Below are 26,410 nucleotides of genomic sequence, written 5' to 3'. Positions count from 1 at the left end.
GCGACTGCTACGGTCGCAGGTTCGAATCCTGTCTCGGGCATGGATGTGTGTGATGTCCTTAGGTTAGTTAGGTTTAAGTAGTTCTAAGTTCTAGGGGACTAATGACCAGAGCAGTTGAGTCCCATAGTGCTCAGAGCCATTTTTTGTTGGTATTGCGCGTGGTATTTTAGAGTCCTCCATGAAGCGTATTAAACAACGAGCCGTGTTAGTGTAGTGGTTAAGGTGTTTGGCTACTAATCGAAAGAATCGTGAGTTCAAATCTTGTTCAGTCCTCGTTATTTTCTTTATTTATAAACAATATGGAAGTGTCTTACTTCATGAATTTTATTCGTTTGAATGAAATTTTTTGAAATTTCTAGTGCTTTGTCTCTTCATTATAATCATAATAAGTTTTCGGTTTTTCTAATTGTGTCCTCCAATATTTCGTTTCACAGAAATTAAAAACCGTGAAAAGGCACACATACCATATTCATGTGATCTGTTTTGTTTGTATATCTTCTCTTCCGCAGTCGCTGTTTTACTACTCACATTGAGATATATTCTTTTGCGACAGTATTAAAAGTATTATTTAGAGCAGAATTTCGGCTCGCACGTTGCCGAGCTACTTGATTGTCTGACGCAATTATTTGCTTCGCTGCTTTGGCAACATCATATTCAATGTTTTCGTCGACTAATCTATGTTTTGGCAAGTATTTGCTGTCCATTATGACAAACACAAATTGTTTGCGCATTGCGCCTCATTGGTAATATATTTTATTTTAGTTTCTATGTTTTATTACGTCCACAATTCAGTTTTGTGTACTTCGCCAACGTTGTTTTAATCAGAACGTTTTAGAAATAAGCGAAATGACCATAGTATAAGTAAAAGTTTTACTACAGTCGCTAAAGGTGGAATATTTCCCAATGTTACATACGACACCTATCTGGTACTTAAATTAAATGAGATATTGTTGTACAGTAAATTTTATATGAAATTTAGGTATCTTCTCCGCATTTCATTCTCAACATTGTGGTAACTAAAATCGACCATACAGAAAGTATGCGCTATGGACTTTTACCTCTGCAAACTCTTCAAAATTTCGTGAAGTGGTTTACTCCATTTAATACTGCACAACAACTGCGTTGAACACCGAAATAAAATTAAGTCATTAATGGGGGGAAGGTATCAGTCAAGAAGATGGGTAAAAATCAAATTTTTGGGTCAAATAGTTTTTGTGAAATCGAATGATAAGTGTGGTGTCAAAGCAGTCGGAACACCATGTGTCAGCACAGTCGAGCAGTGCAGTGATAAAATCGCGCACAGCGCGGAACGCAGGGAGCACGTCCCTGTAGCAGCGAAAGGGTTAAAGCGGCCGTGGTGGCTTTACTTCATAAACTACACGCTCCCCCATAAACGTAAGTTTGCGAACTACACTATGCTATGGCGCTGCTTCTTTTGGCGCGAGCGTCGTTTACAACTGGCAACGCAGCAGTCTCCCGCGTCTGGGCGGGCATGCGCGAGTCGCCAAGTTATTAAAAGAATTGAACTATAGTATTTCAGCGCAGGTCCCAGCAGGTTTGCAGTAATACGTCGTTGAATATCATCGGGCGTAGCTGGCATGCCCTCGTAGACAGCGCCTTTGAGTTTTCCCCACAGAAAAAAGTCTACAGGCGTCAAACCCGGGCAGTGGAACGGTCAAGGTACAGATCCTCTCCGTCCACTCCAACGATTTGGAAACAATTCTCGAAGACGTGCTGTAATATTTCGTGAGCCACAGGTTCCTCCTAGTCTGCAGAGGAATGTTTTCTAGCATCCTTGGAGGTGGTCTGTTAGGACGTTGCGATACTTCAGTGTTCCTTCTAAGGAAAACGGGCCCATGAGTGGTAGCTCACTATCCCACACCACACATTTACACTCCATGGGCGCTGACGTTCCGTCTGAGGAAGCCAACGGCGATTGTTAACTGACCAATGGTGCATATTTCGGTGGTTTACCTGGCTGTGGTTGGTAGATGTGACTTTATCACTAAACAAGACCAATGTGGAGTATCCTTTCTGATGCCCATGAACAGAAGTTAACACGATTCTCATAAAAAGCGTAGGACACCTGCCTGACTCACGCCAATTTCTCGTGCCATTGCGCAGGAGTTGACGTGTGGATCAACAGCAGCAAAAACATTAATTTATCTCTCTTCTGTCGTCACTTGTTTCCTTCTATTGAGATATCTTACTGCATCCACTGTAGAAGATGGTTGACGTCTATTGAGATATCTTACTGTATCCACTGTACAAGAACAAACTGCATTCTTCGTGCACTCTCCATACACCAGGAGCATGTTGACTTTTTTTGCTCAGTAAATCGTATCGTCCATTCACGACCTACTGTTTGGACTGACGCACTAACCAACCAGCAAGTTGCAAGGCAGTCAAGGAACACACAAGCACACTGTAAGGAAACATAAGAACATCGTATCTAGCAACTATGCAAGTTGAATGGCGCAAATAAGTGTCGGTGTCGAAACTTTTCGAAATACGATACCTCGTGAACGACCCGTACTAGACTCCTGCAACAAACAGCGCTGACATTTTAATTTACTATTCTTTTAGTTTGTCAGTGTCAGTAGGTACTGTTTCATTTAAAACAGTGCATGTCTGCACGAAAAGTACACTTTCTAAATATTATTACAATCTGTTTATTAGCTAACAGTACGAGCACCTAACTACTAATTCATTGTGAAAACCGCACGTCAATAGCACTTTCCATAGCGCATTATTTTTGGTGCAAATTTTAGGAGATTCTCTTTGCATAAAGCTTGGCAGTGTATTGGTGGATTTCTTACGTATGTTTCACTGCAATATTTGCTACACTTCTATGCGGCCATTCAGCTAAAAAAGGAGCAAACGCCTGATGGGAATATACCGTATTTTACAGATTATAAGACGTTTCGTCCGCCGCCGTAGCTGAGTGGGCAGCGCGCTGGCATTCCCGGCTGGGTTGGAGATTTTGTCCACCCAGAGACTGGGTGTTTGCGGCCAACGGCCGTACCGCAGTGGTTAACACCAGTTCCCGTCAGATCACCGAAGTTAACCGCTGTCGGGCTGGGCTAGCACTTGGATGGGTGACCATTCGCTCTGCCGAGCACTGTTGGCAAGCAGGGTGCACTCAGCCAGCACCTTTATTTAGGGAGTGCTGATTCAGCCCTTGTGAGGCAAACTGGGCGCTACTTGATTGAGTGGTAGCGGCTCCGGTCTCGTGAACTGATATACGGCAGGGAGTGCGGTGTGCTGACCACATGCCCCTCCATACCCGCATCCAGTGACGCCTGTTGGCTGAGGATGACACGGCGGCCGACCGGTACCGTTCGGCCTCTCAAGGCCTGTTCGGACGGAGTTTAGTTTAGTATAAGACGTTACGGACTGTAAGACGCACTTGAAGTTTTGAGGAGTTTTTTAAAAAAATAACATTTTTACCATTGTTACTATTAGACTGCAACCCAGGTGAAAAAATTTCTTAGTTTATAAAACTCAACTTTTATTTAAATTCCCTGAAAATCGTCACTTTCTTCTTCTTCTTCCTATTCGTCGTCATCGTTGTCGTCTTCATATACAAGACGACATTCACCGCCATCGGCGTTACTTACGCCACACTTCTTGGAAGATTTAATACAGTCTTCTCTCGCTCTAGACCACGACTGTTTTATCCACTGGCTCACTTGTCTATTTGCAGATCGTTTTAAAGGCCCGTTTCGGCGTGAATTCATGTTTGGTTTCATCCATCATCGATTTGTTCGATTTCTCTCTCGTATATAATTTAAATGGTATATTTATCGTGACCCCAAGAGGTTGCAATTGTGAAGTAGGACCTCTAGGAATTAATAGAAAACTCTCTATTTCCCTATCTCAATTTCTATTTCACAGCATATTTCAAATGACTATTAAATTGATCAAGCACAAGAAGAGAACTCTTTTTCAATAAAGCACCATTCCTCCTCTACCACACTCTGTTAATTCATAGTTTCATATCAAACTCGCCCATTCAGCCCTTGTCATGTACGTGAACGACACCACCCGGTGATATTTCAGAAGGTTTTTCCAATATTTTGCGCTTGAAAATGATGATTGGAATAAGTTTAGTACCGTCAACACAACATGCAAGGGCAACAGTGACTGCATTTGTTCATGTCCAGTTTATCATCTTTCATGGCAGCAGCTTTGTTACTCTGGACAGCAAATGTCAGAAGAGTTTCGTCTGTCCATATTCGCTATTTAGTTCCGCACTGATTTTCTTTCGATATTGAATAATAAAGCGATGGAAAAACAATATTTTCTCTTCATACTCTTACGGTATTTTCGGAGATATTTTTGTTTTGGTTCGCATGATAAGTCCACGACGCATTATAAACCTGTAGCACCAACCAACTCCATCCTTAAAGTCTGTTAAGCTCCACTGAAATGAAATGGAAATAAGACAAGGATGTCTGGTCAGATGAGTATAGGGTAATATCAACTGCAGCAGAAAATGGTATAACGGGAGTAGGATCCGTTTCGAATAGGAAGGTGGGGCAGAGAATATGTTACTGTGAACAGTTCAGTTATAGGGTTGTTCTTATCATAATAGACAGCAAAACTACACCAACTACGATAGTTCAGCTAAAAGTGCTGACATCACAAGCCGAAATGAAGAGATAGAGAAAGTAAATGAAGATATTGAAAGGGCAATACAATTCATAAAGAGAGATGAAAATCTAATAGTCTTGTGGGATTAGAACGCAGTTGTAGGGGAATAAGTAGAAGTTTCAAACACAATTTAATTTTATTAAACACTTGTTCACTGGCGTATATATATATATATATATATATATATATATATATATCTATATATATATATATATATATATATATATATATATATATATATATTTGTTGTTGTTGTCTTCAGTCCTGAGACTGGTTTGATGCAGCTCTCCATGCTACTCTATCCTGTGCAAGCTGCTTCATCTCCCAGTACCTACTGCAACCTACATCCTTCTGAATCTGCTTAGTGTACTCATCTCTCGGTCTCCCTCTACGATTTTTACCCTCCACGCTGCCCTCCAATGCTAAATTTGTGATCCCTTGATGCCTCAAAACATGTCCTACCAACCGATCCCTTCTTCTAGCCAAGTTGTGCCACAAACTTCTCTTCTCCCCAATCCTATTCAATACCTCCTCATTAGTTACGTGCTCTATCCACCTTATCTTCAGTATTCTTCTGTAGCACCACATTTCGAAAGCTTCTATTTTCTTCTTGTCCAAACTAGTTATCGTCCATGTTTCACTTCCATACATGGCTACACTCCAAACAAATACTTTCAGAAACGACTTCCTGATACATAAATCTATATTCGATGTTAACAAATTTCTCTTCTTCAGAAACGCTTTCCTTGCCATTGCCAGTCTACATTTTATATCCTCTCTACTTCGACCATCATCAGTTATTTTACTTCCTAAATAGCAAAACTCCTTTACTACTTTAAGTGTCTCATTTCCTAATCTAATTCCCTCAGCATCACCCGATTTAATTTGACTACATTCCATTATCCTCGTTTTGCTTTTGTTAATGTTCATCTTATATCCTCCTTTCAAGACACTGTCCATTCCGTTCAACTGCTCTTCCAAGTCCTTTGCCGTCTCTGACAGAATTACAATGTCATCGGCGAACCTCAAAGTTTTTACTTCGTCTCCATGAATTTTAATACCTACTCCAAATTTTTCTTTTGTTTCCTTTACTGTTTGCTCAATATACAGATTGAATAACATCGGGGAGAGGCTACAACCCTGTCTCACTCCTTTCCCAACCACTGCTTCCCTTTCATGCCCCTCGACTTTTGTGACTGCCATCTGGTTTCTGTACAAATTGTAAACAGCCTTTCGCTCCCTGTATTTTACCCCTGCCACCTTTAGAATTTGAAAAAGAGTATTCCAGTCAACATTGTCAAAAGCTTTCTCTAAGTCTACAAATGCTAGAAACGTAGGTTTGCCTTTTCTTAATCTTTCTTCTAAGATAAGTCGTAAGGTCAGTATTGCCTCACGTGTTCCAACATTTCGACGGAATCGTTTTTTTCCATTCGTCTGTTTTTCCATTCGTCTGTAAAGAATTCGCGTTAGTATTTTGCAGCTGTGACTTATTAAACTGATAGTTAGGTAATTTTCACATCTGTCAACACCTGCTCTCTTTGGGAATGGAATTGTTATATTCTTCTTGAAGTCTGAGGGTATTTCGCCTGTCTCATACATCTTGCTCACCAGCTGGTAGAGTTTTATCATGACTGGCTCTCCCAAGGCCGTCAGTAGTTCTAATGGAATGTTGTCTACTCCGGGCGCCTTGTTTCGACTCAGGTCATTCAGTGCTCTGTCAAACTTTTCACGCAGTATCGTATCTCCCATTTCGTCTTCATCTACATCCTCTTCCATTTCCATAATATTGTCCTCAAGTACATCGCCCTTGTATAAACCTTCTATATACTTCTTCCACCTTTCTGCCTTCCCTTCTAATCAGACAAGTCGTTCTCTTTTCTCCAAAGGTATCTTTAATTTTTCTGTAGGCAGTATCCATCCTACCCCTAGTGAGATAACCCTTTACATCCTTAATTTGTCCTCTAGCCATCCCTGCTTAGCCATTTTGCACTTCCTGTCGATCTCATTTTTGAGACGTTTGTATTCCTTTTTGCCTGCTTCATTTACTGCATTTTTATATTTTCTCCTTTCATCAATTAAATTCAATATTTCTTCTGTTACCCAAGGATTTCTAGCAGCTCTCGTCTTTGTACCTACTTTATCCTCTGCTGCCTTCACTACTACATCCCTCACAGCCACCCATTCTTCTTCTACTGTATTTTTTTCCCCTATTCCTGTCAATTGTTCCCTTATGCTCTCCCTGAAACTCTGTACAACCTCTGGTTCTTTCAGTTTATCCAGGTCCCATCTCCTTAATTTCCCACATTTTTGCAGTTTCTTCAGTTTTAATCTACAGGTCATAACCAATAGATTGTGTTCCGAGTCCACATCTGCCCCTGGAAATGTCTTACAACTTAAAACCTGGTTCCTAAATCTCTGTCTTACCATTATATAATCTATCTGATACCTTTTAGTATCTCCAGGGTTCTTCCACGTATACAACATATATATATATATATATATATATATATATATATATATATATATATATAATACAATAAATTTTTTTAAACTCCAGGCCTGAATAGCCGGTGAACATTCACAACTATAATGTCAGAATGACAACCTTAATATTCAACATAACGATATAATCACCGTCTGAATGACTCAACACTTTTGATTAATTATTGACATTACAATAAGTTACTGAAAGGAATGACTTTAGTCATTCGGCCAGAAGGGCCAATCAAATATAACCACAAATGCTGTTTTGACAATGCTACAAGAATGCAAAACCAACAGTTAATTTACTTCGTCCAAAGGAGCAGTAAAGACCAAATGCCAAATTCATATACCAAAGGTTTTTTTTGAACGAAACAAGCTAACAATATTAAATTAATAACCAAATATGGGTAGTGACGTTGCCACTCGGCCTGAAGGGCCTGAATATCAGTAGTAATAAATATTTGAGAATGGTTGAAGTTAGTGAGTTAGCACTTAAAACCAGCCCTTGCTCCTCACCACTACGAAAAATTTACAATTACCTGTGCTAGGACTGTCTGCTTTAGCAATATGGCACATACCAGCAGAACAACTAGAAACTTCACCAACGTGGCGAATCGTCCACATAGGGCATGACAGCAACTCTCTATAACACATAAAATAAAAATTACTGAACATTGAGACACATGGTTCAGAATATAACGCCTATCTAGGCAGGAACTGTTAATGACGCCCACTGGCCTTCGTAAATCTTCGACTTAGACGCCAGTACTAAATAATAATACCACTCAAGAAATTGTAAAATACAAGATCGTTATTGCACTTGGGTCAGAATAAAATTTCAACCAGAGATATATTTTAGGTTCAGTTATTAAGGCACAGAGAATTAAGACTCTTTTTTAGGGATAATTACACTTGACAATATAACAGCAGATCATTGAATCCGGATTTCGGGCACGCCTGACATTACTAAAGTTGCGAAACACCATGGCACACGACATTAGAGCAAAACACACCCGACGACACGGGCAAAAATTGAGTGAGACACATCAAGTCAAGAAATTATCACCGATAGTCCAAAAGGCAGACAAGCATTCGGCGACAGGTTGCAACCAACACCAACTCGAGTTATGTCAGTCGCCCCAGTTCCGCCATAGCAACGCGGGCACGCCGCGTCAACAGTTGCCACGCCGAGCTTCCTTATCACACAGCCTGTCCAGAGCGACTGCCGCCGTCCCGAGAACACACGCTCCTAGCTAGAGGTCCGCGTGGATAAGAAAAGTGCAATCCGCAACTGCATCCGTAAGTTCCTTACCCGCATCCGCTTATATTTAAGTTTTGAATGAGTAATTAATAGTAATAGACAGTAGTACTTAGAATTACGGTATGTAATGACATAGTTATTGTTAGGGTGTCATTTCTGCGACAACGTAACTACTTTTGACTTCTTAAATCACAGGAAATGCTCTATACCTACTCTAAAGTAGACCATCCCAAACAGGAAAGCATTGGCGTCCCGGAGCATACACAGTAGCGTCTCGGATCTCGTGAGATTGGAAACGCTATTTAAAAAAATTTGAATTCAATGTAATAGTATTAAATGATGAAAATACATGTTTAGAAACTATTTCTCTGCTCTTGTGCCAAGGCAGCTGAAAATGACGATGGTTTTAAACTGTTACTAGCACATTGCATCATTTACCGACAGTTTTTTTGTACTCACTGCTTGGATGTGTCAAATTTTGAAGCCATTCATGTCAGCTGATGATTATATTATAGCTTACGCGTACAGTCCTCGTCATTTCCAGGTGAAAATATTTACAGTATTAGGCCTACACTGCAAAACCTTGGCGCACCTGTGAAAAAGTTAAACTGCGAGCAATAATTGCCGTTGTCTGGAAGAAATAACTCGTCTTCCGAAGGGTGACAACAAAATCAGTGGTTATAGAAATTAGGAGTCCATTTAGCTTTAGCTAAAAATACGATTGAAATCTCGAATCTCACCTCTTGGCTGATTTATCGAATTAAGACCTAGCGATAAATGAAATATCTGTTTCATTCTCAACTAAACGAAGTTTTTCACACTTAAAACATCCTCAAAATTGGTCTAAATTACTAAGGCAAAATTTGCAGTAGATGTCGCAGTTAATACTTTTAATGTTAAAAAATAATTTTTTTTCAGAGTTTAATGGAACTGCATAGATTTCAAGATGTATACATAAAAACCACTGTCCCACAACTTCAAATGTTACGCAGTGTTCCCTGTTAAGCAATACCGAGTTACAGTTAAAATGTTCAATTTTGTTACGAATTTCAGCCCTTATCTTTACTAATTGGCTGGTAAATTAAAAGACACATTATTTTTTGGATGATTTGAATATTTTGTAAGTTTTCAATGTGATCAGAATAATCTTTCACGGGCTTTTTTACATGCAAAACAAGCCACTAAATCTTTTGTCTTTTCGTTGCCATGAAATACGTATCCAATTTTTTTTTCCAAATTGGCGATTTCAATTTAATTTCCTTCAATAATATAAAATCACCTTTTTCCACCTTAAACGAAATTGTATCGATCGATATGGTGTTCATTTGAAGAAAGAACTCTCACTGATATTTGCTACGATGCACGTTGTCACTCGCTCACTACAAAGCGCTAACTGAAGGCAGCGGAAAATTGCAACGGGCACCTGTCTGGTAGACAGTGGGCAGGTCTGCCACCCAGAGAGCACTTCACAGGCCACACAAAAGACACGGTCGCGGAAACGGCTTAGGTGCAGGTCTCTTGGGTACATCTACGTCGGTCGTAGTCAGGGGCTGAGGACAACAGACATCCGCTCTACCCGGGCCCTGCAATATTCCAATGTCAACAGACTTGAAGTTTCCAATTAACATTGCAACATACGTACTGGGCAGATGCCTTGCTCATTATCGCAGATGACCCGCGGATACCCGCGCCGGTCACGATTTTATCCATGTAACAAATACCGCGGATACCGGTGGATATATCCGTGGATATCCGCATCCGCGCAGACCTCTACTCATAGCAATCAAGTGCGTTCACAGGAAGTTATACCACCTTTCCCGCAACATTGCGCTGCCACACAACCGGAAACTAAACTCCCCGTCTCACTCCGGCAGCAGCACTCGATACTCTCGTCGTCAGCAGGTCTCTCCACAAAACACAGCGCTCTCCGAAATTTAATAGCAAACGGACCAATCGCGGCAGAGCAAAGCCAAGGCTCCGGAAGACGACACACCACACCTAGGCAAAGATGAAGATGATACGGTACAAAAAGTTCACAGGAGAATATGGGTTTGGGACAAGGAATGGGAGAGGAGGAAGACTGAGTTCTGTAACAAATTTCAGCTAGTAATAGCGAATGCTCTATTTAAGAATCAAAAGAAGAGGAGGTATACTTGGAAAAGACATAGTGATACAGGAAGATTTCAGTTAGATTACATCATGGTCAGACAGAGATTCCGAAATCAGAAACTGGATTATTTTGTGGTTCTATATATTTTATGATGCAGATTACTCCTACTGGTGTAGTGTGGGTCACATTCATTATCGAAGTTATTTGTGATGCCTGGTCAGAGATATTCCATGGCAGCATTCACTGAACGTTACAACCCCATCTTTTTAATGACAGTCATGAAATGCTCATTAAGAAGTTGCACATTTCTGTTATGCATGTTTTATTTACTCTTAATACCATCGCCTGCACTTCCTCTCTTGTTCCACCAGTCTCCTGCTATTTTTATTGCATTGAATTTGCTTTGATGTCTGTATTACTATCATCAATATTTTGCAGTTTGTCTGGCAATGAGCTCCAACATTAACACCAGAACTGATTCTGTGTGAAAGATATATTTTCTATTTGTCTTATAAGATTCCTTTACTCCTTGAAAATTCCATGGGTTCTTTGTAGAATTTGGGCCAATCCCGGTCATTCTGGAGCCATAACTGCTTTGAGATAAGGTAAGAACTTTATTATGAAATGTGTTGATTTTACAATCATGCCATGAGCACTGTACGCATCACTCCAGCTCATGTCTTTGAGAAATTTCCTAAAATAATAACTCTTCTGTTCACTGACTACCCTTTTCGCCTCAGATTTAGTAGATTTTGTACGCTGATTGGAGTAAAAGTTAACGCAAATAACTGCATTTCATGGTATGACGAGCCTTTGGCTAGTAGTTTTGTGATATAATTTTATTTATTAATCCTTCCTATAAATATATTATTCATGACTGTTTTGAGCAATAGGAAGTGGCATGTGCATCACGATCGCGAGTTGTGTGATCGTCACGATTTTTTTCACCAGATATGTTTAGTGGAAATGTTGTGGTGGAGGAGGGTGCATACAAGACCTCAGATCTGTTTAGTGCTACGATCTATTTCTGACACATATTTCATTACTTGATTTCCAATTTGTTTGTGAGTGATGCTCAAACGTTGAAAATATGTTTTATTCTGAAGAAGAATCATGCTAAGGCGGAAGTGAGTGTTTTTAGCCATCTATTTGACTTCCATATATATTGCTAAACAATTAATTTGACAAGGTGGTGCAAATGGATTACTGTACTCTATTTTTGATATCGAAATTGCGTCAGGTTTCTCTTTGCACCATAGTCAACCTTGTCCCAATACTCCTTTGGTGATGTAAAAAATTTAGGCTTCTGAATCAATGAAATTAAAAATTAAGATCATTTATGTTGTATACTTTGATATTAGCAAACTCACTCATCAAAGCCTATAGGGTGCTTTCCGTTGACCTGGAATCATGAAATTTAGCAGGAAGCAAGGTTTCACAGTACACGTTAAGAAAAACATTCTAAAATTGTTAATTTATGATTATTTCAGACAAAAATTGTTTCTTATGTCATTTGATGTCCGACTCCAAACTTAAAATTAAAACTTTTCCGAAAGTCTGACCACAACTGTTAACATACCAATATGAGTTTCAATAACAGGCAAAAATCGTTGAGTGGTGCTTGTGTCCTACTCAGATATTGTTACTATTAATATGCCAATGGAATCCTAGGTGATTTACAAACAGATTAAAGTACTAGCAAATGTTTGATATACACTTACTATTATAAAGGATTTATAAATTCTACTTCTATCACATGAGCTCCCACATTTATGCTCCAGGAACTTAACCAATGATGTCACTGATGTGACCCATGTGCGAAATGCTCAGTGCCCTGTCAAAGAAGATGGAAAAATACTTAAATTTTTTTTATCATTTAAAATCTTTTCCTTGACAATTGCACCCAGAAGTGAGATAAATTCGTCTTGTGTGGTAGCGAATAAGGAGCTCGCTCGATTGTGACAGTGGACTGCTCTAGTTCTATAAAGTGTTCCCTTGGTACAGTGTGATATTTAGATAACAATATAATTAGGTTCAGATAATCTCCTTCGTTTTGTGGCACCATATGCTCTCTGTGGCTACAAAATCCATGGTTTTTTCCAGTCAAAATCATAGCGGAGCCAGTCTTTTTTAAAAAAAATTCCCCGTTTTCTTTTTTTTCTGTTTTACGTGTTGTGTGTATATATTGTTACGTTGGTAATGCAAATTTATCTTACAGAGTTTCTGTTTTTCAAAACCAGCCTGACGCTTCTCTGACGTTTCTTTGTTGTCAACTTTCCGACAACGTTTCCTCCGACCTTGCAGCTTAGTGACAAATTGAGATACATTATTCAAACTTGTGTCTGCACGTAAGTGCCTATAGCAAAAACAGTATAAACTTCGGGTTTTAGTTGTCTAAGACATCGAGGTTCCCAGAATGTTCTCACCATTTTTCTGATAGATACACAACAATCGGATGTAACTGCTCTTTAGCACTTTTCGTCTTATCCTTAACGGCGTGTCTGTTGAGAGAAATAAATGGTCCACCTTTGTTCTATTTTAATTAAATAACCCCTTAGATGTTCTGGAACAGGGAAAGGCCATTGACAGAAGTCATGAAACAAAATGTTACCACTACTTTCAGTGGTTTCTTCCTCATTCTTACTTTATTCGTCTGGTGCACTGCCCTCCAGTTTAATTTCATCTACATTAAAATTATCTACAGAATTTTCTACGTTTTCTCTGAGCTATTCAGTTTCCTTGTGAATATTCCGCTTTGTTGATTCTTCACTTTCGTCACATCTGGCTGTTTTTTCGTTACCTACAAATTCATTCTCAGATTCAGACGATTTTACATCGCCTTCCACGCCATTTTGGCCTGCGGGCGTCGAAAGTTTCATAAGTTTCAGCACTGAATTGCCCAGCAACTGCTCTTTCAATACTTCAGGCCTTTTTTTGTCCTCCACTTGGACGATGTGGTTTCTTGTTTGTGTACATTTTTAAATTCTATTTCGGCAACAATAAATAAGTAAAATTTATCTAAAGTTTATTTTAGTCCATAAGGGCTACTGCTCATTGAAAAAACGAAATAATTATAAAAACTATTGATTCTTTAAGTACAAACAGCATTTACTCTTACTTATCAGCAGTATGGAAATAGTGTTTCGGCATTATAACAAAACATCATAGCTGCTTCTTTCATTTGGTTTTATCGTTTAGGTCACATCAAAAGGAACCATCATTCACAGCGACAATTTCAACACTAGTAGTGGCAGTAATATCTGAATAAATATCGTGTTCACTGTTTCAAAACTTATCAGTTTTAAACTCAGAGAAGCTCTTCATAGATTCATCATCATCATCATCATCGAAAAGTAATTTCGCAACAATTTTTAGGCACGTTGAATCAAGGAATACGAAACCCCTTGTCACCTTCCTTACGACTAAGAGAAAAGAAAATGATATACAAAAATATTCATAAATAGCTCCATTTCTTTACATAATATTGAATAAATATTTTATTCGATCTTCTGTAAGCTGTGCTTTGCGGAAGATAGCACTCACTCGCTTCCGGTCATTCACGATAATATAGAACAATGCCAACACTTGCAATGGGTCAGAAGCACAGTAATGACAGTTAAACGTGAAATAATAATACCATAATGACTCCGATTATACTATTTCAGACATATACACTATAAGCATACATACTGTTTTGTTTACACGCTAGTTTCAGACTAAAACGCACACAAGCAAACGGATCAGGCCCAGTCTATGATCTCTAGTTGTCTGCTCAAATACGTAAAGTGTCAGGAGTGACAATGAAAGAACATATAGATTTTTACAACTCGTGCCACAGTACGTAGCAAGTTTCGTCACGCCCGAGGCCAACGCGCTGGTACCCGTTGGGGACCGCTTCCCCCAGTACCCTGTTTTCTACGCCGCTGATTGATAGCACAAAACACGGCATTGCACCCTGCATAGCCAGTGATGGTAAGCTGTTGGTCATTTAACACGTCATTTCACCAAAACCGACAAATAGGGGTCTTATGAAAGGTCTGCTTCATAAAATGAGCTATACAGAAAATAATAAGTGCGTAAGTCTTCCTGTTGACCTTATTAAGAATGCTAAAAGCATCATGGCTCATTCTTGAACCCTGATTCCTTTCGGTAATGTGATATAAAATATGAGATAACTTCAAAAGTTACTGATCATCCTTAATTACTGACTGCATGTTGTTTTGTTAGGTATCAGAGGAAAAGGAATTGCTGGAGTTGTCAACTATACGTATGTTCAGAGAGCACATGGACAGGGACTGTGTGAGCATCGAAATATTTAAGTCACCACGCAGTCAGCCGACGAAGCATCCCCGCTACACGTGCCGTCTGCTGGAGATTGAAGGTCAGCACTCGTTTCCTACAGTTATGTTTTATACCAAGCGAAGTGTGTACCTGAGGCAACAGCCACACATTTTGGATCCTGAACTGCCGCTAGACTCCAGCCACTCAACTATTACCTAGGACAAAGTTAGGACTTAACTTTCAGTTTAATTATTTTAACTCTCCAAATTTAAAATAACAAAAGACAAACAAAATTGAAATTACGTTCAAACAAATAGAACTCACATTTTTTGTATGCGTATTAAAACAAAAAAAAAAAACAATGACACGAATGTTACTGCTAATTTTTAACATTCACTTTTAGGTTCGGTTTGGTTTCAGGCAAAGTATGTCGTAAGTCATGCTCCAATTTAATTCCCTACCCCCTTTAATTTTAATCGTACTTTAGTCGAAAAACCACTTCCTCACTTTTAATATGTGTTAACAGTATTCTTGGGACTTATTGCTATAGTTATGGATATTGCTATAGCTATGGATACTCCCAAGCAACCTCAAGTTTCATCGCAATTTATTTTCCTGTGTCATCTTCGCCGAGCACAAAAAACTGTACTTCGTGTCGATTTTTGTTATCGAAAAATGTTCCTTAGCCACTGAAATGGGATTTTTTTCCAAACACAAAAATGGTTACTAATTGAATTTATTACTGATGACAACTTCCGACTAATTTTATCTGTCAATAGCATTTTTCATTGCTGGTGTCGAGCACCATTGTCAGTTCCGGAAACCTCAAAGCATCCTCAGCTTCATCCCTGGGTTGTTAAAGCTCCAGTTGGTAATCTTATGTTTACCTGTGAAGATGTTTGCCATATTTCCATACGTATCGCTGCAAAATACGCTGCTATAGAAATGAAAATATTGTCTTCTTGCTTAGGCATGTTAGTTTTTATCTTATAACGTCTACGTCCTCTGTGCGAGGGGCTTTCAGTCAGTAATGCAACACGTTTTTTCTCGGCTAACTTCAGTTTACAAAATGCGGCATTTGCTGTGGGATATCGTGGAATATAAGTGCTTAAGACCCTACAGTTTCATGAAGTTTCGATTGGTGGCGATGCTGTACGTAGACTTCAAAATAGCGTCTGTAACGGAGGAGCCTTCCAAGTAGAGAGCTGTCATTGAGCTTCTTGTGGCGGCAAAGCAGAGCATCGCAGATATTCATAGGCGCTTACAGAATGTCTTCGGAGACCTAGCAGTGAACAAAAGCACGGTGAGTCATTGGGTTAGGCGTTTGTCATCATCACAACCAGGTCGCGCAAACCTGTCAATAAGTAAAGCAACACTTATCTCCTGTGATAATTTCGGTTTAAAAAAAATCCTGTCTTTGCTGGGGGATATCGTGGAATGTACCTGCTTAAGCCCCTGTAGTTTTTCGTGAATTTCCGATTGGTGGCGGTGCTATACGTAGTCTTCAAAATAGATCACAATCAAACACCTCGCTGCTCAACAGGAGATCTCTGTTGCTAGTGCTGACACAATCGTCTACCAGCTAGGGAACTCAAAGGCGTGTGCCCTCTGGCTTTCTTCGCAGCTTAACAGAAGACTATATGGGGCAATGATGGATTATTGGAGCGGATTTACTTGTGCTTTACGAGGCTGATCGTAACAGTGTTTTGTAGAGCATTGTCACAGGCGATGCAACATGAGTTCATCGCTTCGAACCGAAAATAAAACCGAATCCACCGGAGGACATAAAACACTTCTAAGAAATAGTTCAGAGCCGCTCCTTCAGCTGGTAAAATCAGTGCGACGATCTTCTGGGACTGCAAACCAACTTCTGATTCTACGAGTACATGATAACGCAAGGTCTCGCACAAATCTATGCACCCCTATGGACACTTCAGCCTAATGTCTTCCCCCGGTAGCTGAGTGCCGGCACGGTAGGTTAACGTGTTCGGTCAGAGGGCTGCTCACCCTCTGTAATAAAAAAACTGAGTAAAGGAATCAACGATCAGCGTGAATGGATGTCTTGTGACGTCCGCTCAGACTAAACATAACGAACAATACTGAACAGACGGCTCGGTAGCTCAGCGTGTTCGGTCAGGGGTTGGCTACACTCTGTAATAAAAAAACTGAGTGAACGGATCATCGAACAACCTGAACAGTTGTCATGAGACGTCCGCCCCGAACATATACAATGTAAAATATAGAACAAAATGAGATGCCGGCACGGTAGCTCAGCGTGTTCGGTCGGAGAGCCGGTTGGCCTTTGTAATAAAAAAAAATAGTGGAAGGATCAACAAACGAAAGGAAGTCATGTGACGTCTGCAACGACCAAACACAACGATCAACAAGTCGGCTCTCAGCCGTGTTGTGAAGCGGACGCGCGCCGGGCTCTGTGCGGCGCTCCACAAGCGGGCCTTGTAAACTAGCGCGGGCAGTGGTATTGCAGCGTAAACAGATTGACTACGAAGAAGTGTTTTTCCTGCCTGAAGTAATGCACGTCGATCCACAGGAACTTATCAGTATACATCTTTCGATCATCTCCACTACAGTTTACATGAAACTTGTAGATGAAGCAGCGTGCGAACGACTTCTTCGACGTTCCACCCATGGATATCGTTTCCACTACCCGGACGGCAACGTGGATGTAGTGACTGTCGACCAGGCAGGACTCGGCGTTCGGAACATACGAATCTTAGAACTGCCGTTTGAAGTTCCGGTCACGCTTGTCGTGAACGCGCTGCGGCCTTACGGTTAAGTACTAAGTCACGTGGAAGAAAAGTGACATACGTTCGAGACGTATCCTGTACTGAATGGAGTGCGTCAGGTGCGAATCGAACTGCGTAAACACATCCCATCGTACGTGACAGTTACTGGCTGTCGATCGATCGTCATTTATGACGTGATTCTTGAGTTTCTCCCGGCGTATTTGATAATCAAAATATCCACGGGTGTACTGCCGGTCTACAGTGTAAAAAGGGCACAACATTTCGGCGATCATACATGTCGCCATCATCAGGTGAACTGACGGACTGAGCTCCTGTGAACGTGCCGGTAAGGAGATCCGTACGCTATGGCTGCTCAGGGGGAACTGGGTTCGGTCGCGGCGGCGGCCGATTTAAATACCCTCCGCCTGCGGCGCACTCCCTCCGCCGTCCGCGCCCCGCGCTACGGTCACGCGGTGGAATAGATTGCGACGGCGTCTGAGATGACGTCGGTGTGATGGCTCTGTCCGCCGTGGTCGTCACAACTGTACGTTTGCTCGATTTACTCTTTATTAACCCAATCGCTGGTTCCCAAGCCTTGCTAAGATCATAGCTACAGTCACGGTTTATGAGGTCGTATTGGTGCGAATTTCGATGGCCTCTCTAACAACGCTGTCCCAGTATCTCGACGTCTGTACCAGAATCCTCGTGCATTCATACTCCATAGCGTGATTTTCCGACAAACAATGTTCAGCGAGCGCCGAATTGCTCGGATACATCAGTCGAGTGTGCCTCTGGTGTTCACGGCATCGATCCTCGACGGTACGCAACGTCTGACCAATATACGATTTGCCACATTGACACGGAATCTGGTACACGCCAGCCTTCCTCAAACCGAGGTCATCTTTGGCGCTCCCCACCAGTGCACGAGTTTTATTCGGAGGACAAAACACAGTTCCAAACCGGTGTTTCTTCAAAATGCGGGCAATTTTCCCCGAGAGTGCGCCTGTATATGGAATAAACGCAGTGTCTACCTTCTCCCTCGTGATTTCATCCATCTCCACAGGTTGTGCTGTAGTGGTTGGGCGGAGAGCACGTTGAATCTGCCACTGTGAGTACCCATTTTTACGAAATACAGTTTTCAGATGTTCCAATTCCTGGGGTAGACTCTCTGCGTCAGAGATAGTACACGCCCTATGTTCTAGAGTTTTAAGTACCCCATTCTTCTGTGAAGGGTGGTGGCAGCTGCGTGCGTGCAAATACAGATCAGTGTGCGTTGTCTTCCGATACACACTAGGTCGAGGAACATGTCGGACGCAGACGTTGTTCCCTTCCAGTTGGCGACCCCTGCAGGCCCGGTTTCCGCGCCCACGACGACGAAGCCTCCATCGGAACCGTCACCATGCTCGACAGGAGCGACCACGTCTGCACCCCAGCCGTGTGAGGAAGAAGAGCATCAGCAAATCGATTCGAACTCGAACACGGAGATGTGGGAGGTGCCTACTGTTTGTCGTGAACCACAGGACGCGGACACGCCTTCCCGCAAGCAGAAGTCGCCCGAGCGACGAAGGAAGAGGAGATTGTCTGCAGGAAATGGTTCTCGAGATGGTGACACGTTGCAGGAGGATGAGGATAATCCATCTGCGGCCAGGGCTGTGGACCTCACACCAACGGTTCCTGGTTTGCTGCTGGCAACGTCCGCCCAAGCACAAAGCCAAATTGACGATGTTCAGCTCACCGACGAGCCCCCTGACGATTTTGTGGGTAAGACATCGGAACAACGTCATGCGTCGTCTAACGAACTACATCTCCAGCTTGGTGATTGGGCATCCGAGATGGAGATGGAAAGAATGATATCAGACTCGAGTGACAACCAGATCCCCTCAGCCGGCGGATCGTCGGACGGACATCATGTGTCAACTGATCAATAATACAGGGTTATTACAAATGATTGAAGCGATTTCACAGCTCTACAATAACTTTATTATTTGAGATATTTTCACAATGCTTTGCACACACATACAAAAACTCAAAGTTTTTTTAGGCATTCACAAATCTTCGATATGTGCCCCTTTAGTGATTCGGCAGACGTCGAGCCAATAATCAAGTTCCTCCCACACTCGGCGCAGCATGTCCCCATCAATGAGTTCGAAAGCATTGTTGATGCGAGCTCGCAGTTCTGGCACGTTTCTTGGTAGAGGAGGTTTAAACACTGAATCTTTCACATAACCCCACAAAAAGAAATCGCATGGGGTTACGTCGGGAGAGCGTGGAGGCCATGACATGAATTGCTGATCATGATGTCCACCACGACCGATCCATCGGTTTTCCAATCTCCTGTTTAAGAAATGCCGAACATCATGATGGAAGTGCGGTGGAGCACCATCCTGTTGAAAGATGAAGTCGGCGCTGTCGGTTTACAGTTGCGGCATGAGCCAATTTTCCAGCATGTCCAGGTACACGTGTCCTGTAACGTTTTTTTCGCAGAAGAAAAAGGGGCTGTAAACTTTAAACCATGAAATTGCACAAAACACGTTAACTTTTGGTGAATTGCGAATTTTCTGCACGAATGCGTGAGGATTCTCTACCGCCCAGATTCGCACATTGTGTCTGTTCACTTCACCATTAAGAAAAAATGTTGCTTCATCACTGAAAACAAGTTTCGCACTGAACGCATCCTCTTCCACGAGCTGTTGCAACCGCGCCGAAATTCAAAGCGTTTGACTTTGTCATCGGATGTCAGGGCTTGTAGCAATTGTAAACGGTAAGGCTTCTGCTTTAGGCTTTTCCGTAAGATTTTCCAAACCGTCGGCTGTGGTACGTTTGCTCCCTGCTTGCTTTATTCGTCGACTTCCGCGGGCTACGCGTGAAACTTGCCCGAACGCGTACAACCGTTTCTTCGCTCACTGCAGGCCGACCCGTTGATTTCCCCTTACAGAGGTATCCAGAAGCTTTAAACTGCTCATACCATCGCCGAATGGAGTTAGCAGTTGGTGGATCTTTGTTGAACTTCGTCCTGAAGTGTCGTTGCACTGTTATGACTGACTGATGTGAGTGCATTTCAAGCACGACATACGCTTCCTCGGCTCCTGTCGCCATTTTGACTCACTGCGCTCTCGAGCGCTCTGGCGGCAGAAACTTGAAGTGCGGCTTCAGCCGAACAAAAATTTTATGAGTTTTTCTACGTATCTGTAGTGTGTCGTGACCATATGTCAAAGAATGGAGCTACAGTGAATTTATGAAATTGCTTCAATAATTTGTAATAGCCCTGTATATACGATGCGGGTGACAGGGAAGGTCGGACGGACGATGTGGCGCATAGAGGCTTAATCGACTGCACGATACGTCATCGTACTATCAAATGACCCAGGTGTATCGGATAGGTACAGTCAATGTCAACGGCATTAGCTCCACGATCAAAACTCAGTTGTTGAAGGACATGATTCGAGCGGCTGACATTGATATCGTGTTTCTTCAAGAGGTACGGCCTGATCTGCTCCTGAATGTTTAGGCTCAAATGGCACTGAGCACTATGGAACTTAACTTCTGAGGTCGTCAGTCCCCACAGGGATGTTTATGGATACGCGTCTTACGTCAACCCAACTTCTGACGGTGGTGGTGGTACGGCCATACTACTTCGCGATGACATCGAACCAACGGATATTCAGTTTTTGCCATCAGCGACAGGCATTGCGCTCACCATCGGTGCAGTCCGTCTTGAGAATCGGTATGCCCCATCTGGTACTGCGAAGCGTCGAGAGCGAACACTCTATTACTCCAGTGAGGTAGCTCCATTGTTTCAAGGCGCTACAGAGCACCTGGTGGTGGGCAGGGACTTTAACAGCGTCTTACGCCCTGAGGATCAGATCCTTCACCATGTCCCATGTCGAGCCCTACATGCCTTCGTCAGAGACCTCGCTTTGCATGATACAAGGACGCTAATCCACGGTGACCGACGCGAATATACACACTTCACCAGCCACTCGGCCAGCAGGTTGGACAGGAGTTATGTCTCCCGAGGTCTTCAGGCAGCAACTGTCGGTGCTGACCTGTGGCCCACAGCATTCACAGACCGTGAGGCCTGCACCGTGACTCTGCCACGATAACAGACGAACCGTAGTAGAGGATCTTGGACTCTTAACGTTAACATTCTCGGGAAAGAGGCTTTCCGTGTAGCCATCGCTGATACCTGGCACAAATGTGAGCGACGGCGTCATACCTATGATTCCACGACACGATGGTGGGCATACTGCGCCAAACCAGTCCTTCGACGCACGCTCATGTCATATGGACGAGGCAGGGTGCTTTGGCTTCGATCTGCCTCTGAATTTTATTACACGGTCTTGCGGAAACTAGCGTCTCAACCACCTTCGCCAGAGCGCCAAATGGCCGTCCTCCGGACACAGACGCGTCTTCTGCAGATCACAGCTGACAGATTGGACGGCACGCGGGTTCGATCGAGATTGCAAGATTTATCACATCGTCAGAGAACGGAGACACCGTAAGAGACGACTCACCACGGCAGTTATTTCTGCGGATGGCAACGCGCAGAGACACACGTCACCATATCCCGTGCCCTCACAGATTATTACCGCACTCTCTGTCTAGCAGATCAACGGCGTGACAGTGACATTGAGGGCTTGCTGCACGACCTGCCACATTCTTGGAGGCCGTCACGTGGGAAGAAGCACATGGCCCTCTCGCGGGGCGCGAGAAACAAATACCTGGACCTGATAGTCTTCCGCTTGAGTTTTATAGCACCTTTTCTTTCCTGATGGGGGAAGTCTGGCGGCAGATGTGCTGGATCCGGACTTCCGCGCCCCCCCCCCCCCCACTCCGAATTTTTGTAGGGCTTGATCATCCCTGTGCCAAAATCAAATGGGGGTGCAGACCGCAAGACTTCCGGCAGTTGACGTTATTGAATTCGGATTAGAAGCTGTTTGCAGGCATTCCTCGTGCTCGCCTCCTCGCTATAACCAAAGCTGCCATTCATGCCGACCAAACATATTTGGGAGGTGGCAGAAGTATACAGACGGCGTCAAGCTCTTATAGACAGGTGGAGGCGCTCATGTCGGCATGCCTTTTAGAAGGCGCCCTCGTGGCGGTTGACCTAGACTACACATTTGACCGAGTTGAACACCATTTCTTGCATGCTGTCTTAAAGAAGATGGGAACGGCCTCAATATTGACTGGTGTGGTTCTCCGTCTCATCCACAGAGCCCTTTCCACAGTTCTGGTCAATGGCCACCGCTCGCCACCGTTCACTATAGAGAGCTCAGTGCGACAAGGATGTCCCCTGTCAGGCTTTCTCTTCGCCGTCGCCCTCGAGCCTGCACTTCATGGTCTACGACAGCGTTTAGAAGGCATTCGTCTCCACGATGTGCATTTCAAATGTTGTGCCTATGCGGATGATGGTAGTATTCTTGGCAATGTCCGCAAAAGATATATGTACGGCGATCGCGTGGCTTCAGCAATACGGAGAGGTGGCCGGGAGCTGTATCCTGCGAAAGTCGCACTACATGAATGTGAGCAGAGGTCTGCAAACGAGTACGCCTGTGCCCATTACCAAAGTCTCGGCGATGAAGAGTTTGGGAGTGACCTTCCATGGGAACGTGCAGCGTACACCAGCATACACGTATCGCAGACTACTTAATGTGATCCGCACGCAAGTTCGGCTCCATAACTTTCGAACACTTAACTTGATCATGCGGGTACATTTTGTCAACGTTTACCTCGCTCCGAAATTTAATCATTACACACATTCTCCCGATGGCCGCTACGGCCGTTGCCAAGTTGCAGGCGGCCTTCAGTCATTTTGTCAGAGAGGGTAGAAAGTTCAAGAACCGTTGTTGTTGTTGTTGTTGTGGTCCTCAGTCCTGAGACTGGTTTGACGCAGCTCTCCATGCTACTCTATCCTCTGCAAGCTTCTTCACCTCCCAGTACCTACTGCAGCCTACATCCTTCTCAATCTGCTTAGTGTATTCATCTCTTGGTCTCCCTCTACGATTTTTACCCTCCACGCTGCCCTCCAATACTAAATTGGTGATCCCTCGATGTCTCAAGCTTCTCTTCTCCCCAATTCTATTCAATACCTCCTCATTAGTTATTTGATCTACCCATCTAATATTCAGCATTCTTCTGTAGCAGCACATTTCGAAAGCTTCTATTCTCTTCTTGTCCAAACTATTTATCGTCCACGTTTCACTTCCATACATGGCTACACTCCATACAAATACTTTCAGAAATGACTTCCTGACACTTAAATCTATACTCGATGTTAACAAATTTTTCTTCTTCAGAAACGCTTTCCTTGCCATTGCCAGTCTACATTTTATATCTTCTCTACTTCGACCATCGTCAGTTATTTTGCTCCCCAAATAGCAAAACTCCTTTACTACTTTAAGTGTCTCATTTCTAATCTAATTCCCTCAGCATCACCCGACTTACTTCGACTACATTCCATTATCCTCGTTTTGCTTTTGTTGATGTTCATCTTATACCCTCCTTTCAAGACACTGTCCATTCCGTTCAGCTGCTCTTCCAAGTCCTTTGTTGTCTCTGACAGAATTACAATGTCATCGGCGAACCTCAAAGTTTTTATTTCTTCTCCATGGATTTTAATACCTACTCCGAACTTTTCTTTTGTTTCTTTTATTGCTTGCTCAATATACAGATTGAATAACATCGGGGATAGGCTACAACCCTGTCTCACTCCCTTCCCAACCACTGCTTCCCTTTCATGCCCCTCGACTCTTATAACTGCCATCTGATTTCTGTACAAATTGTAAACAGCCTTTCGCTCCCTGTATTTTACCCCTGCCACCTTTAGAATTTGAAAGAGAGTATTCCAATCAACATTGTCAAAAGCTTTCTCGAAGTCTACAAAAGCTAGAAACGTAGGTTTGCCTTTCCTTAATCTTTCTTGTAAGATAAGTCGTAGCGTCAGTATTGCCTCACGCGTTCCAACATTTCTACGGAATCCAAACTGATCTTCCCCGAGGTCGGCTTCTATCAGTTTTTCCATTCCTCTGTAAAGAATTCGCGTTAGTATTTTGCAGCTGTGACTTATTAAACTGATAGTGAACTGATTGTGAACCGGCTTTGAGGATCCAGTGGACATTCTAACCACCCAAGAGTTCAAATGGTTCAAATGGCTCTGAGAACTACGGGACTTAACATCTGAGGCCATCAGTCCCCTAGACTTAGAACTACTTAAACCTAACTAACCTAAGGACATCACACACATCCTTGGCCGAGGCAGGATTCGAACCTGCGGCCATAGCAGCAGCGCGGTTCCAGACTGCAGCGCCTAGAACCGCGCGGTCACAACGGCCGGCTGACCCACGAACCCGACGGTCGGTCTGCACCAGTGACCACCCCAGTTACTGCTCGATTTGAGGTTGACCCTTCACCTGCAATCTAGTGAGAGCTCCCCCCGGGGCATGGCAAGCTGTGAAATTCTTTCTGGGGTGCGGGGGAGGGGGACAGATTAAAACCTCCTCGGCTAGTCAGACAAACAGGTTCCTGGTGATGTGTGTGCCTGACAATGTTCATGGGCCAGATTCAGTCGCTTATTCTGTTTGTGACCTCTCAGCCTGCAAGATCTGGGTAGTAAAAGAGGGTCGGATTATTGGCAGTGGAGCTCCAATGTTAGGTGCATTATGAGTCACCTTAGGGATATGGCTGTAAAGGAGGGGAAGATAGTCCGCGTGTACTCTGTTGTGCATACCGGATGGAGTCATTCCAGACATGGAATGCGTCCTTCTAGATTCCATGAAGAGCATAGGGTGCAGCCAATTGCAAGTGATGGCACACGTCGGTACCAATTATGTGTGTCGCTTTAGATTAGAAGAGATTCTTTCTAGTTTCTAGCAGCTCATTGAAGTATTACGGTTGCCAGTCTCGCTTACGAGATGAAAGCCGATCTCACTACTTGCAGCGTAGTCGATAGGACCGACTGAAGACGTCTGGTAAAGAGCCGAGTGGAGGGTCTGAATCAGAGGCCCTGCGGTTCTGTGGCCATGTAGGTTGCAGATTCCTCACCCTGCGCCGTAGGGTGGTGGAGTTCCACGTTGATCTACATAAGTCAAGAGCTCATTACACACAGGATGCGGCTACACCGGATCCAGGGGCTGTGTGGCGTGGACTGAGCGGTTTTTGAGGTTAAAGGGTCTCGGGGAAACACAAAAAGGGCCTCAGTCTCAAAGGGTGCAGGTCAAACACAGGAAGAACGTAAATCTAGGAACCATCGGAATAACACTCGGAAACTGTCGTAGCCGTGTTGAGAAAGTACTAGGGCTCCAAATGCTAATAGAAAGCACTGGTGTTCAAATAGTTGTAGACACTGGAAGCTGACTAAAGCCGCAAATTAGTTCTGTCGCAATTTTTCGGAAGGACCTAGCAGTATCCAGAAAGGATAGGCTAAATATATTTGGTGGTGGCGTGTTTGTTGCTTTTAGAAGTAGTTGAAGTTGTAGCGAAATTGAAGCTGATAATTCCTACGATTTAGGATGGATAGCGGTCATATTTGGCAACCATAATAAAATAATAATTGGATCATTTTACCGACCTCCCAACACAGATGATACAATTTGCTGAAGAGTTCTAACAAAACATGAGTCAAAGTTTAAACACGTACCTGACTCATACAATTATAGTTGGTGGTGACTTCAATTTAGCCTCGATACGTTGTGGAAAATACATGTTTAAATCCGGAAGTATGCATAAAACATCATCCGAAATTGTGCTAAAAGCATTCTCTGATAAAGAAAACATGAGTCACATTTCAAACACGTACCTGACTCATACAATTATAGTTGGTGGTGACTTCAATTTAGCCTCGATACGTTGGGGAAAATACATGTTTAAATCCAGAGG

At 42.9% G+C, this 26,410-nt stretch overlaps 1 protein-coding gene across 4 annotated transcripts in view; it reads left to right on the top strand.

Annotated features, from left to right (window-relative positions):
- Positions 1-26,410, top strand: part of LOC126341609 (uncharacterized) — a 142,661-nt gene that overhangs the window by 57,371 nt on the left and 58,880 nt on the right. For all 4 annotated transcript variants that reach the window (XM_050001786.1, XM_050001788.1, XM_050001787.1 and 1 more), the window contains one exon: positions 14,739-14,892. In XM_050001786.1, coding sequence (XP_049857743.1) covers positions 14,739-14,892 — 154 coding nt within the window. The remainder of the gene's footprint in view (positions 1-14,738; positions 14,893-26,410) is intronic.

Source organism: Schistocerca gregaria, chromosome 1 (assembly GCF_023897955.1).
Source record: "Schistocerca gregaria isolate iqSchGreg1 chromosome 1, iqSchGreg1.2, whole genome shotgun sequence".
Taxonomy (NCBI): domain Eukaryota; kingdom Metazoa; phylum Arthropoda; class Insecta; order Orthoptera; family Acrididae; genus Schistocerca; species Schistocerca gregaria.
Note: the sequence above shows the minus strand (reverse complement) of the source record. Positions and strands in the feature narration are given on the sequence as shown.